A 15,142-nucleotide genomic window follows, 5' to 3' on the forward strand; every position below is an offset into this window, starting at 1 on the left:
AAGAAGAGAGGGAGGAGAGAGAAGGAGTGTGGGCTTTTTCTTTTCTTTTTCTCTTTCTTTAATCCACAAAAATGGCCCACCACCATGACATCATTCATGATGTACGCCATACTCCACTCACTCAAAACTCTCACAACATTATTCCAAGTGGTTTCACTTCATTTTTCCGCCGGGTCCAATTTTGTGCAACAATTTCTTCAATTCCACTTGATTCTCTTCCAATTGAATCAAATTGAAGTTCATAAAATTAATCCAATGCCATCACACTTTAATTCACATCTTCACTTGTCCATAGAACAAACTTAAATCCCAAAAGCGCGACCAAATGCGAGCCTACTAATTTCTCAAGTCAAATTAACCATTCTCTGATTTAATTTCTGAAAAACTCGGATTGCATGAAAAATCTTCCAAAGATGATTCGATGATCCCGAAATGATTTGTGACACACCCAGACTTTCAATTTCCGATTCGATCTCAATTCCACGGTTAATTTCACTTTGGCACGATACTAGCGCGGCCCAACCTAGGGTAGCCTTTAGAAATTTTCACGCATTTGACCCGTGGTTGATTATCTCAAGCCACAATGTACATCTTTGAAACATTGGCGACTTTCGGTTGTCGGGAAATCTCCAGGTTTCAAATACGAACACAGTACCCAATCGATAGAAAAGTCGGTCCAAGGTGTCGATCGACAAGAATTGTGCGATCTTGTGGAATCACCCACACTCGATCACATGCCTCATGTCGAGTCGGCTATCTCCAGGTCTCTAATCGATTTTTATTTGTGTCAGAATGACCCTTGCGATTAGCTCGGTCGAAAGGTCGCTTACGGCCAAATTCTCGAGTCTAATGCATTAGAAACTCTTAGCGGCTTCACCCGACGGACTAGTTTTCACATGAGTGGCCGACTCAAGGAAAGGAACTATATGCGTGCCAACGAAATGCCCGTCTCAATTTATTGAGAATAGAATTGGAAAATCGGGATGTCACACCTTTTTGGGCCGTGTTTATAAGTTAGAATTGGAATGAGAGACTGTTAACTCATTCAGTAGGTTACTGGTTTGGCAAAGAACAAAGTTTGTGTATGATTTTTTTTTCTTTTTCTGATTGGAAAGTCTGTCTATGATTAGATACATGATATGAGTTGAATCTTCACTTCACCAAGTACAAATGGTTCCTGTGATTAGAAACTCATCCAAACTTTCACTTAAGTCGCATTTTTACTTACTTAAGATAAGATTCTTTGTTGTAAAATGAAGATTAAAGACTGAACCAAACGCATTCTTCACCGGTCCGATAAAGGGTTATGGCCGCCGGTGAGCTAGATTTAGCGCCATGGTCATTGATCGAGGTCGCTTGAGGTCACCCTCACTGGTCAGGTGACCTTTGGTGAGGACCACCATTGACGGCCATCAGCCCTAGATCTAGCTTGTTGACAACTATAGCCTTTTGCTGAGCTGATTATGGTCCTTTTTTTAAAAAATTATATGTATTTGATTTTTAGCATTATAATCAAAAATTATATTTAAAAAGTTGCATATATTATTTTTTAATTTTAAACAAATATATTTAAAAAAATTATATTACTCACTTAAAAAGCTTTATAAATATGTTTTCTACCGAACATATATATCTCAAAATTGTTTCTGAAAATCTATTTTAACAATGGCCTTTTTATTTATCTAATTCTTTAAGTTAAACTATTTTATATTTTCTCAATCCACTTTCAAATTACTGAATTGAATGCACTCACCCCGTTTCCCGCCATAACATTTCAGCTCTCGAAAGCGGTATCACTTCACTCGCAGCTCTCCGAAATCCCTAGAAATTCTTCTTCTTCTTCTTCTTCATCATCCTCCAAATGCAGAAACCGCCATGGATGAGGCTCCGACGAAATGGAACGTCACCTTCACGAAGCACCTCAAGCAGAAGCGCAAGGTCTACCGCGACGGCTTCCTCTCTCTCCACTCCTCCTCCGCCAAGGTGCGTCCCCTCTCTCACTCACTACTCGTCTCCGCCATTGATGTCCAGCTCAACTCGATCGGCGAATTTGGTTACCTTCGATTGGGCTAGGACATGATTCGGTTTTGATCGGCTAGTAGTAGTCCATGTCGAAACTGCAGGGGTGATCGATTCCCTGAATTCAGCTCGCTCGATCAGGCTAGATAGCAACGGCTCGATGCTGCTAAGGATTTCGATTTCGACTGTCCTCGCGGATTGTTCTGTTCTGTGGTTTCAGTCGTTGTGCTCCCTGCGATTGAGCTTGTTCTGAGTGGATTAGGCCATGCCGTGATTGATGATCGGATTTTTCGACAGGTAATGCTGTATGACGACAGCGACCAGCTGTTGGAATGCAGGATCTTGAAGAATGACGAAGTTGTTTGCTCCGGTGAGACGCTGACGTTCAATGCTTATCTGGTTGATGTTGGAGAGCCTGAAGGAGGGCAAAAGCCTCTCGATGATACTTATGCTTGCAGCCGAGAAAATAAAGTCCCTAAGCGAACGAATCTGCTTCACAGAAACAAGTTCGTCAACGTATCTGATTGTGCCGGTATTGTCTGTTCTTACATATTTGTCTTTCTAAATGCTGGTGTCTCCGTTGGTTTGAAAATCAATGACTCGTGCTCATACGTTTGTAATGTTGTGCCCATCATCTACCTGTATTATCGTATAATTGACTTAGCTTTCTTTTCAAGGAGATGAGAAGACCATAGTGGAGAAGCATAAAGAGCAGACGATCAGCCTAAGTCCATCGCAGAAGATTATTAGAGGTTGGTGATGAATTCCTACATAATCTAATTCTCTCTTAATTGCAAGTAAATGCTAGGTACAAAACTTAGCATGCGTGTTCCTTTGCTTTTTTTATTTTCAGAATTCAAGAAGAATGAAATAAACAAGTACGGCATATTGCAGGCGAGTCCGAACTCAAGGACATCAAGTACGACAGGTGAGTTTGGATTTTTACTGACTCATCCATGCCCATGCCAGACTGTGTCTTTCTCTTGATGTATCTCCTGGATTGTGAATCTGTTCTCGATTTTCTCTGGGTGTATGATTGCTGCATGTTGTTACACTACATGTGGCATCCATTCAAAAAATATTTACTCAAAGTTGATGCTTTGTATATCAAATCTTCTCAGTCACAGCAGTATTATGTTCACATATTTAAATCGCTTCTCTTGAAGAAAATTGGAGCTTCCTAGCATATTTCCAGACTTTCCCTCAGAAAACTGGTCTCTATATTCTCTATGTAGTTACATTCATAAGTTTGTTATTGTTGTCTTAGCACTGCGGTTGACGTGATATTCTTTTTGATATAGATTGGCATGTCTTGTATACAACACAATTAACTCAAAAGTCGAAGAAATATCATGATGGCTTCTTGCGTTGTATAAGCAGTGGATCTATCACTAGACAGGTCAAGCTCTACAGTCTACATCTCTACTGATCATGATCATTAACCTTAGATAATACCAGCTGTCTTGTTGCTGAATCATATTTCAGGTCTTCATTCCTTAATTAGTTAGTTTTCTTCTTCATGGTGTATACCTTTCTCTACAGATGAGTGAAAATTTTTTATCAGGATAAACATGGCTCAGATCATTGAAACCTTTTTGGGGCCTTTACCAGGTTTTCTTGTATGATATGAGCTGGAAACTTTTAGATAGTAGGTTCCTGAGCAAAGCTGAAGAAGTAAGCCCTGGGGAGATGATGGAATTTCCTGGTCATTTGGTTGAAGTTGGCAATCGTGAAGCAAACCATGAATCTTTGAGGGAACTAAATCTAAATTCAAGCGGAAACAGCTTCAGTTCTCTTCACAAATTATATATGCAAAAGCAGCAGTGTAATGTTACTACCGTTAAATCTGCTGTAGAAGGTACCCTGGAATAGAGTTCAATTTGATTTGCTAGCTAGTGTCCTATAAATAGCTGTTTTTTCCCTGTTGATTCTTTCTTTGGAGGTAATTTGCCTTATGTCCTCTCCTAAAGTCTTGAATTGTCAATTGATTGTCAACATTTTCTCCCTGATTGTTTATATTCCCATTGATCCTATCATTCAGCTGCTCTGCAAATTTATGTAACTAGGGGAGGCTCTGTACTCACCAAACTGATATTTTAACACAATGTGATTCGGAGCTTTACGGACACAAATTCATGGGATGTTTATGATCGTGGGAATTTCCACAAATTCTGGAACTTCCAGATGCCAAGAGTCAGTTTATTGGTTTTATATGTAGTTAACGCTTTCTTCATTGACCAAATATAGAGATCACAATTGAAAACCATCTCTGTTATTTATATCATCTTCTCCTTTTCTGTTAAGGAGCGAGATTCCCTTCTCTTCATGTTTTGTATGATCTATGTTAATTACCTGATTCTGATTGTGATGCACTGAAACATGTATTCATTAGTACTCTTTCAGCAGAAAAAAATGGCCAGGTGCATCAGAATGGGGTAAAGGGGAGTATATTAGATGCTGGAAAATCAGGCGTAACAGGTCAGATTTTGCTTGTATGCATGTTCAGTTTGCTAAGAGTGTTTGCTAGTTGCCTTGTCTCTACATTTGTTGCACGTTCTTATGTGATTATGAACTCACCTTTTTTTCCTCGGTGAAATCAAAGTTGCTCGTTAGGAAACTTTCGCACTTGTCATAGGCAAAACTCTATACCGCTTAATGAGATGGATTTTTGAAATTCCTTACATATGACAGATAACGCACTTGAGTTAAAATGGAAAAAATGTACAGTAGATAGAAGATTCACCAATTTAATAACTATGTATAAAGCTGCCGAATTTGTGCTTTAGAGGTGGTCTAAGGTTGTCCTTTCACTTGGAAAATCCACAATTTACCTTGTCAGGTTATGTTCTTGGTATTTTCCTAGCTCTAGCGCCATGCTTTAGGTATTGAAAAATGAGTTCCATTTAAGAGAACCCCATGCAAAAGAGGAGGGCATATTGGCTAAGTTACAGGGATTCTCCTGTGTAATTCTTTATGGTTTTTACATTTTCTATTGAAGTTTTCATTAACAAGCTGGTTGCTCGTTCTACTTCCTGTTAGATTTTCTAATAAAGTTTTCATTAAGTAGCCAGTTATTGTCTTGATATGACTTTGTATTTACTGCCTCCTTTTAGCTTGAGGTTACTGAAATAATGAAATCAATAACAGGTCCACTATTGTCCTTCAGCCATTTTTGACACCCATGAGCATGTGAATGTTCTTTTGTGGGCTATGTGCTCCCGCTGTTTTGTATTATTCTGAGCATGTCCTTCTTGGAGTTTGACATTTTCGTGTCATGTAGAATGGCAGGTTTTGTACACAACACAAGTAACTCAAAAGGCCAAGAAATACCATGATGGTTTTCTGCAGCTTGAAGTTCACGGATCCCTAGGGAGGCAGGTCATTTCAAGGCACTTTCATGGATTTTTTCATTAAGCCACTTTTTTTTTTCATTAAACTGGGCTGGCCACTTTGTTTGCTGATCCAACATGAATCACTTCTGTTTTTTAAATAGTGGTTCATTATGTGCCCCAAGTATCACACTAATTCAAGTGCTTTTCATTACCCAAAAAAAGTTCAAAGGTCTTTTTATAGGTCCTGGAATCACTTTTCCGCTAATTATTTTCTTCCCCCTGGATCATTCAGGTCACACTGTATGATGCTAGTAGGAAAATCTTGGTGAATAAATTTCTTAGGAGAGATGAAGTGTTGGGAACTGGAAAATCTCTGGTGTTCGATTCTCACTTGGTTGATATTGGGGAGCATGTGGTAAAAGAAAAGGGGGCAATGGGTTTGAATGATCGTGAAACATGTCGCGCTGCCGGAGAAATGAGGACAGGCCATGAGGAGGTGGATGGTGCTAAAGTTGATCAATCAATCCTGGGAGGTTTGCAGCATTTTTATTCATCCAATGCTATTTAGATGTTTCAATAACTTCATTGTAGATGTAGTTTTCCTTGATGCATCCTGTTTGACTAGCTATGTCCTAGTGAAGTACTGAGGAGGTTATTTAGGTGGATCTGTGGGTGTTAAGATACAATAGGAAATGAATATGTTGAAAGAACATGTTAAGAGAAAGTTGCTATCCTTACTAAGTAGGGGCACTTATACGAGGAGGATTGTACACCTGATATGGTCAACTAAAGATGATTCAGAATTGGAACATCTAATTCTTTCTTTCATAGATATTAATTCTATGTGCCTCAATTATTTGATGCCTAATGCTTGACCTTTGGATATTACAGTACCCTGGCATAAACATGGAGACAAAACTTCGGGGAAGGTCCATCCAGCGAGAGATTCGGATTCAAACAGTGGAATATCTGGTATGAAAAGCACAGATTGCATCAGGAGAGTTTCCGAGACCAAGCCTCTACGTGATGGTGATTACTCTATGGAGAAATTTCTCTATATTATAATTATCTTCTGCCTTTTGATGTTACTATCTTTCACACGTGTAGTTAGATTTAGGCACAATGAAAATAATTTTATCTTATTCAGGTGCATCAAGTAATTTACAGTAAGCTTTGTAAAGCCTGCAAAGTCGATAGATTGTTTCATGGACCTGCTCTAGAAAGAGAATGTCATCAATTAAGCTTGGGATTGGTTTTATTGATTTTGATGCATTGCTCACTTCATTTTGCTTTTCTTTGAAAGTTAGTTCTCATGTTTATTGGAGGAACCTATGTGTGTTACTATAGCTTGCAAATGATCTCTTGCAATCAAATTGATGCAGCCTGTCAAATACTATCTGTGCTGCGAAAACCATTAGATCAAGTTGCCATTGCTGAAAATTCATACGAAAGGAAGGCAAGTTTTGCTTCCCTAACGAAGGAGCTTCAGGATCCAGATGAGTTTTGTGATGGATCTCAAAGACAAAGAGCACCAGCTCCCGAGCTGCCTTCGGTGGAGAATGTGGACACTGGAAATCTGACTGATACCGCCAACAATGAAAAGTTACCTGGTCTAATGAAGTCTGAATTCAATGAATCTTACTTGACGGGGGACTTTGCAATTGGCAACTCACAGGTATTTCACAGCTACTTGTCCTGCTCTATTTTCAGTAATAGATTCTTTCAGCTCTATTTTGACCCGTCTGTGGCAAGATTGTCACCCTAAGCATCTGGAAATTCCCTCAGAACTTAATGAGTTTTGATGTTTGATGTAACTCTTTCGTCCAAACTATTGGACAAGCTGGATTAAATTAGCAGCAGGTAGCAACTGCTTGCAGGGAATGTTCAAACTAGATGCATGAGGCCCTGCTTGAATTCTCTAATGCATCCCTGTCCAAAATCTAGTTCTTTATTTACCTTGAGGACATTCTCAATTTCACTGAGCTTTGTATGACTAACATGTACATCTGCTGCAATTAACATTTGCAGCCTTCTCATGGGCAAGCTGTCCCCAAGTGCTGCAGCGACAATCTTGTTTCTGAAGCATTGCTTTCACACTGTTCTCACAGCAATGCTAGTGATAAAAGAATGGACCCTGAAGGAGATAGAGATCCATTGAAAGTGAAGGCTGAGTGTCCCAGTTTTGATCTTGGATTTTGAACCATATCCATTGCTCATTCAACAATATTGTTACTGAAGAATCTTCTGCCTGTCACACATGAAACTGTACAGTTGAGCTCCTGTTTTTATGTGGAGCGTTCTGGTGCCAAATTCATTTGCAGCTGTCTGATCTGAAACGTTTTTAGTTATACGACATAATCAAAGTATTTCCAGTGATCTTCAACATATTTAGGTACACTTTTGATGCAAAGAAACTCATATGTGGGTCTATCCGGTTTCCTTTATCCCTTCTTCTTATTTCTCGTCCAGGAACTTGTACAACTTGCTGTCCTTTCTTGACTTCCGCATGCTAAGCAAGGCCTTGAAGAGACTTTTGTTTTTGCTGGAACATAGCTCGATATCAGTTCTTCTGTTCCTCTCAACATGAGTAGACATTGAAGTGGATCTTTGGGGTTCCGATGGGTACTGGATGTTCATATGGGCATATAAGAGACTCGGCCATGAGAGGTCATGTCCGCAAGACATGTCCAACAAAAAATGAAGCTTAATAGCTAAGCTGCACTGAATTTCATTGATGCTTACTCGTTTTTTGGCGTTAGAAGGGTTTGGAGTTGTGGATTTATCGGCCAGAGAACTTGAACGTGTGAGTTGAAATAGAAATGGGGAGGTGCGTTTTTCTGTTTAGAAAAAGTGCGGCTTGCATTAGTAGCTTGTCTGACTACATGATATATGATAAAATCATAGGCATGAAAACATGATGTAAACGCTATGTATGGCAATCTGGAGGGGGTAAAAACATTAGGAGTGTCAAAATTTCTTTTTGTTCAGTTGAGTGCCACATCAGAATAAAATCAATTATTTCAGTGTCAATTCTATCATTCTACATGGAATTTATTTATTTTTTTTAATTTTCTTTTAGAGTTTGTGTTTTTAATTTTGTTTTTTTTTTTTTTTTTTTGCCATGAGGGTCACTGGCAACCCTTGTTGGTTGCGAGACCCTCGCCCTCGGATGTGAAGTCCTGGGCGAGGCTGCGAGAGCCCTCGCCAACTTTGGGCAACGTTGCCAGTGGCGGGTGAGGATGTGATGCCCTCGCATAGGGCCTTCACTATGAGGGCGAGGCAACCCTCACACAGATCTAGCCACGAAGGCCCTAGGTGAGGGCCCTCATAACTTTGCTAGTGTAGTGGCTAGTGAGGTCTTGGTGACCTCGCTTAGGGCCTTTGCGAACTTGCTTAGGGCCTTCACAACCTCGTTTAGGGCCTTCGTGGCCAAGGCGAGGATTTTGCTATTGGTGACTCTTGCCCGCCCAAAATAAAAAAAAAAAAAAAATAAAGAAAAAGTATTTTAAAAACTGTCCACATTAGTGCTGGCAAAGCCACGTTAAGCAACTAGCGTCTATGTCAAATTTTTTGGGGAGATAATTCGGAATTGGTACTCAAATGATTAATCTTTCAAATTTGTGACACTGAAGTGAGCAAATATAAAGTTTTGGCACTCGGATAAGCACATACGAAAGTTTGGGCACTCTTAATGCTCTTACCCCAATTTATAGTATTCAATACCGACCTGCTTTTTTGTTGGACAAGGTACTTGCGAATGAAAAGGGGCCCGTTCGGGAGGATTGTGGAAATTGTGTTGCCAAATGCCGTCTCCTGCATCAGGGTTCCATTGTCAGCATCAGGTCTTTCCGGAGCTAGGATGAGTAGAACAAATTCAGTCAAAAGTTACCTGACGATTGATGCAGAAGTCTCTATATTTCTCGGATATACTTCTTTGGAAAGCAAAAAAAGTTATTAGTACGTCAGTAGTAGCATTTGATATTCTGCTTTTTGATGGAATAAGTTGAACACTTGCAAATGATGAGCGAGAGAACAGCTACTTCTATGACTCATGAACTTTTTACATCTAATAGGCCAATCTTGTTCCGTGAAATGTGCACAGTGTAGCTAAACTAGAAAAAGAGTCGTACAATGTTAACCTGCTGATATTTCGCCATTCACTTCATTTGTCACGCAATATCGCAGATTTTTGTTGTCTCCACCGTCTTTAGCTTTTGAAACTGAAAGAAAGTTCTTAAGCATGAACCGACTTCGATCTTTTGGCCTTAATAAACCAATGACAAATGTTGTGAAGGGAAGCATGCCTGGTAAGATATATCGCATGTGGTGCTTCGGAGTCCTTATCGCTAGCGACTGTTGAGATAGGCCTCCGTGGTCTACGGACATCTCACACATTCGTTGTCTCTAAAACACAAAAATAGGGTTGAAGGTTATATTCGTTATCTGTGATAAATGAGTCAATAGCACAAGAGATAGTTGTTCCCTATGTCATTTTCCATTTTATTGTTGAAGTAAGATATATTATGCTATTTAGAATATAGTTTGCTCTGCCAATTAGTTTGTTACAATGTAATATAATTCCGGCAAGTCATGTAGTTTATTTGGAGTAATTTCACAGTATCAAGAACTTAATTCTTCTTGGTAAGTTGCAATTTATTAGACCTCGCACATGGTAGATCATAGGGTATGCAAGCCCTTCTCATTCTTAATGCTATAATACAAGGAAAACCTAGTTATATGGCACACCTGTTGAACACGAGAATCTAAGGTCAATTGCAGAAGCTTCCCCAATCTTGTCATCCAGGAGACTATTGACCTTATAAGTCATGGAGCCCAAGTGATCCACAGTGTTGATGAAAGCTTTAGTTATATAATCTCTAAGCGTGTTCACCACTCTACATTATTGACAAGGTCAACAAAGAGATGCACAACATGAATAAATGCTCAAGCCGGTACACTATGATGAATTGAAAACCTATGCATCTCACATTTGTTTATGATCTTGTCCGTTGTAAGATAATTCAAAATATTCAGCTGCTGAGTATAACTGCTTCCTAAGATCCTTCAAGTCCTGATTAGAGAAAAGCTTATGATTAGCATGCAAGACAAATCCAAACCCTTTCACCCTGAAATTCGAACATGATGTAAACTAGATCATGAGGAATTTGATCATCTAATAGGCGAAAAAAATAGAGGAACATCAATCGAATTTTAAGGTAAACCCAGAAAAAGTAACTAGTAGTTATGTACCTTCAGGCTATCTGAAAAGATCAAACTCTCTTTCATGGAGAGCTCATCATAATGCGAAGCTCCTTGAGGGGAGGAAAATGAAGGAGGTGATTGGCAAGCATCCATCATACCAAAGTTCAGAGTATTTTCACCTGTTATAGTGAAGATGAAGCAATCAGATTCAACTTCGCACCCTTGGGCACTGACTATCATTATTTATTTCCACGACGTATTTTCTTCTTCTTGACGTTCTTTCCCTATTCTTATCTTGACCATTTCCTTCCAACAAAGCCGAGGCTAAAATCCTGAGATATTGCGATGCTCACAGAGTTCTCCATGTGCCGACGGCAACAGTTATTGCCAACGGAAGCATTTCTTCTTGTTTTGTCATTTCACGGATCACACAGAGCATTGGCAAACCGCAAGTCCAAAAAGAACCAGATAAAAAAATCTCAGCAGGAGAGCAAAAAGCATATGCGAAGAATATGAAGCTGACGTTACCTCCTTTTTATCTACTGCAACACAGTCCCAAGCCTCCTTTCAGCTCCCTAACATTCTCTGATAAGGAAAATCAAAGAAAGATATCCAAAAGGCCATAACCAAAATTAGTGATCTTCACCTTAGATATTGAGAGAGGGGGAGAGAGTAGAAAAATCATCTTGCAGAAATGGGTCACCACCAAGTGTCATAGTGATTCGTGCCTTTTGCTTCTGTCACAAGGTTGTTTGAGTGTCTCTGTTGGGGAGAGCAATAATTGGGGTATGATGAAGGCTGTACCATCCTAACAAGGACAAGCAAGGCGCTGAGTTTTTTGGGATTAAGTACTGAAAGCAACGCGCACCCAAACTGAACACCACAAAAGTGAGACGTCCAATAACAATAATATCCCAATAATTCTTAATCGCTATTTTGCCCATATGCCTGTCATGTATGAGCATTTTCTTCCATCTAATAATCTAAGATTTTACATATCTAGCATAAAGGAAGATTCTCACCAATCCAATCTCCGCTCCCGTTCATTCCGCTTACTACTTTTCTCATCTCCCGATATTTATACTCGGCATGACACGTGAGAAGGGTTTTTCAAGTTATTCTTTTGCAAAGATCAAGTGTAATATCTGCTTATGAGTGGGAAATACTATCATTTTCATTCACTCTCGTCCATCAAAAGCATTAACATGCCGTGTCAGTGTGGCATTTGGTACTACATAGAATTCGATCCTCTACGTAGCCAACATGCATCAGCTGTCTGGTGCTGTTAGCTTGAGTCTTTTATCATTTGAGCCACACTAAATTAGTATAGGGAAAAAGTTGAAAAATAGAAAAGACTTCGTTCACTTAAAGTAAAAGACTAACTTGCTTTTTGCCTACATTAAAATCATGTGATGAGCTCCTAAATGATAATGGCATCGCCATTAAATTCGTTGGGAGTCCCACCTAACTTGCTTACTGATGAATACGGTTTAATACTTCACCCAAATTTGTTAGGCTTGATTTGAACTCAAGGATGGGTTTGATTTCATTCATTAGCCTACACAGGGTAGATCTATCACATTTAAAATGTGGATTCAGTCAAATTCTCAACTCAATTTGCATTCATCTGAAAATTTATTTGGTACCAATTATGTAAAATGGCATCGTCAATGGATAGTTGTGCTTAATTTAGTTGTCAATAAAGTGATTTTTTTTTTTGGAGATATAATCAATTTGTACAAGACACAATGGACTTTTTTAGGAAGTCGGGTGATGCGGGGCTTACACATTCAATTCGGCTACCAAATGACATTTAATCTAAAAATAGGCCTACTCAAGCTGTGCGTGCAAATCCAATGAAAGTGAGGTTTTGCCAAAGATCCTGTAAACGCAATTAAAAGTGAGGTGGCAAAATCTTTGCATTTGTCAACTTTTTTTATTAACATTGTCGTCTTGAAGATCGAGCAAGATTTCATGGTAAAGATGGAAATGAAACTAGCATGAATTCATGGTAAAGATGGAAACGAAATGTGCGCTTTGGAGCAGAAGTGCCTACTTGAAGAGAAACAAGAAAAAGCAAGTCATTTGAGAAAATAACGGAATGAACACGACATAAAAAGTCATGAATTTAGAACATTTTGGGTGGGTGGGAATTCCTTATTAGACTTTTATGATACATCATCGTACTATATGATGAGATTTGTCAATGATTGTTGCAACCCAACAGCTATGAGTCAATCAATAATGACTTCCATTGTTCTTTCCCAGTCGGAGGAACATCAATTATCATAGTCGGGCACCAGCATTTAGCGACGATTTAACCACGCGGAGGCCAAATCATCTATCAGGCAAGACTCAATGAAATTGCAAACCCCAGAGTAATCGATTCTGCTCTGTCCTGGGGGCTTTATGCAGAAAATGTAGAAAGTAGAATCTCATTTTCACAGAGCTCAACCTGGAGTCTAGGAGAAAATATAGGGGAAAAGAAAGATCCGACACGATTCTCCTACGCGACTCGTCCGAATCGATCTTAAAAGATGGCTCCGAATACCAACAATCAAGAGTAAGCATGAGCCCGCGGCCGTGCAACGACTATTTCAATGCTCTGTGAGTCTTTGACCAATGAAGACAATTGCCGTCACCGAGGGGCGAGGGTCCATTAGTCAATTTATGAGAGACACTTCCGAAGGCCTGAACTGATGCTAGAGAGTATATTGTCCATCTGAGTAAATTAGTGAATTTGAAAACAGAATTCCAAGTAGAGAAAGCTAAAATTCCCTCACCGCAGGAGAACAGCAGCATTTGCCGTGAGTCGGCAATCGACACATAATCATTTGCTTTCTCGCTACCTCCGGCAACTTCATCTCTGTATATCAAAAGTGAAAGAATAAAGTAGGCACACATAGAAAAGAATCTTTAGATATACAAAGAATTGAATTTACTCATTCCACGAGCAACATGCCAATTTCGGCTTTTAGCCACCCCAGTTTCTACTCTCACCCGCGCATTTCGTCAGACATCTGACCCAGCGCTACGAAACGCTCGGATCTTCTGCCCTTTCCATTGCAGCTTTCGTGGCGACGATTTCAACACCACGAGCGACGACTCTCGTTTCTTCATATGCCTCCCATCCAGTGTCTTTTTGGAGAAGCGTGGAATTTCGCTCTACCTCCTCTCGCGTGCCCTTCGCCCTTCAACTGTTCCCCTCCCGGCGCTCGGGAGAACTTCACAATCTTCCATGAGCAAGTCGCGAATTCCTCTCCTCTCCACAGCGAGCGAAACGACGGATTCCCCCGAATTGACGCCCACGAGGATGAGAGGGAAAATGAAACGAGCAGAATGTTGCAAAATTGCAGAATGGATGGAATTTTTTATAATGAATACGTCATGTCAGCTTCAAAACGATTACACACAGACGGCTGGAAAGATGTAGTCTAGTGTTCTTGCATATAATGCAAGGGTGCGTTGACTCAATGGAGAAGACTAAAGCGTGAAATAAAGAAATATATGAATTCGATTAGTGCGCGTGCGGGTACGGTTTAACTTAATATTGGACAATATATACGAAATTATTATAAGAATCGAGGAACAACTTTGGACAAATGAATTAGCGAATACGATTGATATTATTGCCATCAATATATTATATAATTTATATATTTAATAGAATAAAATGAAAATCTCTTTTCACATGAAGGAGCTACAAGATGGATAGATCGTGTCATGAACCTGGTCTTGAAAGAAGAATGTCATGCAATTAAGTTTGGGAGCGGTCGTATCAATGTTGATGCATCATCGCTGTCCCCTTTATTTTGTATTTCCTTCAAAGTTAACTCCCGTGTTTATTGGAGGAACCTACATTGTGTTACTTACTGTAGCTGCAGAAAACCATTATATCAAGTTGCCGCTGGAGAAAGTCATATGAGAGGAAGGTAAGTTTTGCTTCACTGACAGAGGAGCTTCAGCATTCAGATAATTCTTCTGATGTTGCTCAGAAACAAAGAGTGCCGGCTGCTAGACTACCTTCAGTGGAGTATGAGGCATCGGAAATCTAGCTGCCAACGTTGGCTACGGAAAGTTACCTGGTCTCATGAAGTCGAAAAAGGTAGGTTTAGCCGTGATTTCTTTCAATTCAGCGTTCTTTCAAATTTTAATGTTAGTTTCTCATAGTTTATGTTTCCTTGTCTACATTGTAAAATTTCATCAGAATCATCCTCTGATTTCAATGAATTTCACTCTACGGAAGGGCTTTCAAATTGGCATTTCCCACCTATTCCACGGCTACTTGTCCTGTTAAATTTAGGGTAATCAATATTTTTGGCTCCATTTTTGAGCCATTGGTCGCAAGGTTGTGACAAATGACAATAAGCATCTTGAAACTCTATTAGAACTTCATGAGTTTCGATGTTTGTTGAAACTTTTTGGTGCAAACTACTATACAAGCAGAAACAAATTAGCTGCAGGTAGCAACTGCTTGTGGGAAACCAAAGTCTAGTTCTGCATTTACTTAGTGGACATTCTCAATTGCACTGAGCTCTGTATGACTAGCATACACATCTGGTCCAATTATCGCTTCCCGCCTTCTCCCG

The 15,142-nt window shown here is 39.6% G+C and overlaps 2 protein-coding genes across 10 annotated transcripts; one reads left to right on the plus strand and one right to left on the minus strand.

Moving 5' to 3' along the window:
- The first annotated feature begins 1,789 nt into the window (after positions 1-1,789).
- On the plus strand, positions 1,790-7,779 carry LOC104443888. Of its 2 annotated transcripts, none has more exons than XM_039316485.1 (12): positions 1,790-1,983; positions 2,317-2,551; positions 2,697-2,771; positions 2,873-2,947; positions 3,321-3,418; positions 3,631-3,877; positions 4,423-4,497; positions 5,300-5,397; positions 5,644-5,884; positions 6,243-6,380; positions 6,734-7,026; positions 7,380-7,779. In XM_039316485.1, the coding sequence occupies exons 1-12, from the start codon at positions 1,876-1,878 to the stop codon at positions 7,548-7,550; spliced, it is 1,854 nt and encodes a 617-aa protein (XP_039172419.1). In that variant the 5' UTR covers positions 1,790-1,875; the 3' UTR covers positions 7,551-7,779. The 2 variants fall into 2 exon arrangements, with proteins under 2 accessions (XP_039172419.1, XP_039172420.1); XM_039316486.1 differs by having other exon boundaries at positions 4,426-4,497.
- LOC104443914 (protein ABIL2) lies at positions 7,282-11,328 on the minus strand. Of its 8 annotated transcripts, none has more exons than XM_039316487.1 (9): positions 11,082-11,319; positions 10,602-10,732; positions 10,340-10,422; positions 10,098-10,246; positions 9,491-9,755; positions 9,241-9,283; positions 9,079-9,164; positions 8,094-8,188; positions 7,282-7,976 (listed from the first exon to the last, which is right to left on the minus strand). In XM_039316487.1, the coding sequence occupies exons 4-9, from the start codon at positions 10,149-10,151 to the stop codon at positions 7,806-7,808; spliced, it is 714 nt and encodes a 237-aa protein (XP_039172421.1). In that variant the 5' UTR covers positions 10,152-10,246; positions 10,340-10,422; positions 10,602-10,732; positions 11,082-11,319; the 3' UTR covers positions 7,282-7,805. The 8 variants fall into 8 exon arrangements, 7 of the variants coding, with proteins under 7 accessions (XP_039172421.1, XP_039172427.1, XP_039172426.1 ...); XM_039316493.1 differs by having other exon boundaries at positions 9,241-9,280; positions 9,491-9,571; positions 9,656-9,755; positions 10,098-10,422; XM_039316492.1 differs by having other exon boundaries at positions 9,491-9,571; positions 9,656-9,755; positions 10,098-10,422; positions 11,082-11,317.
- Positions 11,329-15,142: the final 3,814 nt, after the last annotated feature.

This window comes from Eucalyptus grandis, chromosome 7 (assembly GCF_016545825.1).
Source record: "Eucalyptus grandis isolate ANBG69807.140 chromosome 7, ASM1654582v1, whole genome shotgun sequence".
In the NCBI taxonomy this organism is placed as follows: Eukaryota; Viridiplantae; Streptophyta; class Magnoliopsida; order Myrtales; family Myrtaceae; genus Eucalyptus; species Eucalyptus grandis.

Coding starts and splice junctions, on each gene's coding strand:
- LOC104443888 (XM_039316485.1), top strand. CDS start 1,876: ATGGATGAGGCTCCGACGAAATGGAACGTCACCTTCACGAAGCACCTC. Junction 2,772..2,872: donor ATCGCAGAAGATTATTAGAG/GTTGGTGATGAA, acceptor TTTTATTTTCAG/AATTCAAGAAGAATGAAATA. Junction 3,419..3,630: donor GTGGATCTATCACTAGACAG/GTCAAGCTCTAC, acceptor GGCCTTTACCAG/GTTTTCTTGTATGATATGAG.
- LOC104443914 (XM_039316489.1), bottom strand. CDS start 10,151: ATGACAAGATTGGGGAAGCTTCTGCAATTGACCTTAGATTCTCGTGTT. Junction 9,756..10,097: donor TAGATTCTCGTGTTCAACAG/GTGTGCCATATA, acceptor TTTGTGTTTTAG/AGACAACGAATGTGTGAGAT. Junction 7,977..8,093: donor CTTCTAACGCCAAAAAACGA/GTAAGCATCAAT, acceptor ATGAACATCCAG/TACCCATCGGAACCCCAAAG.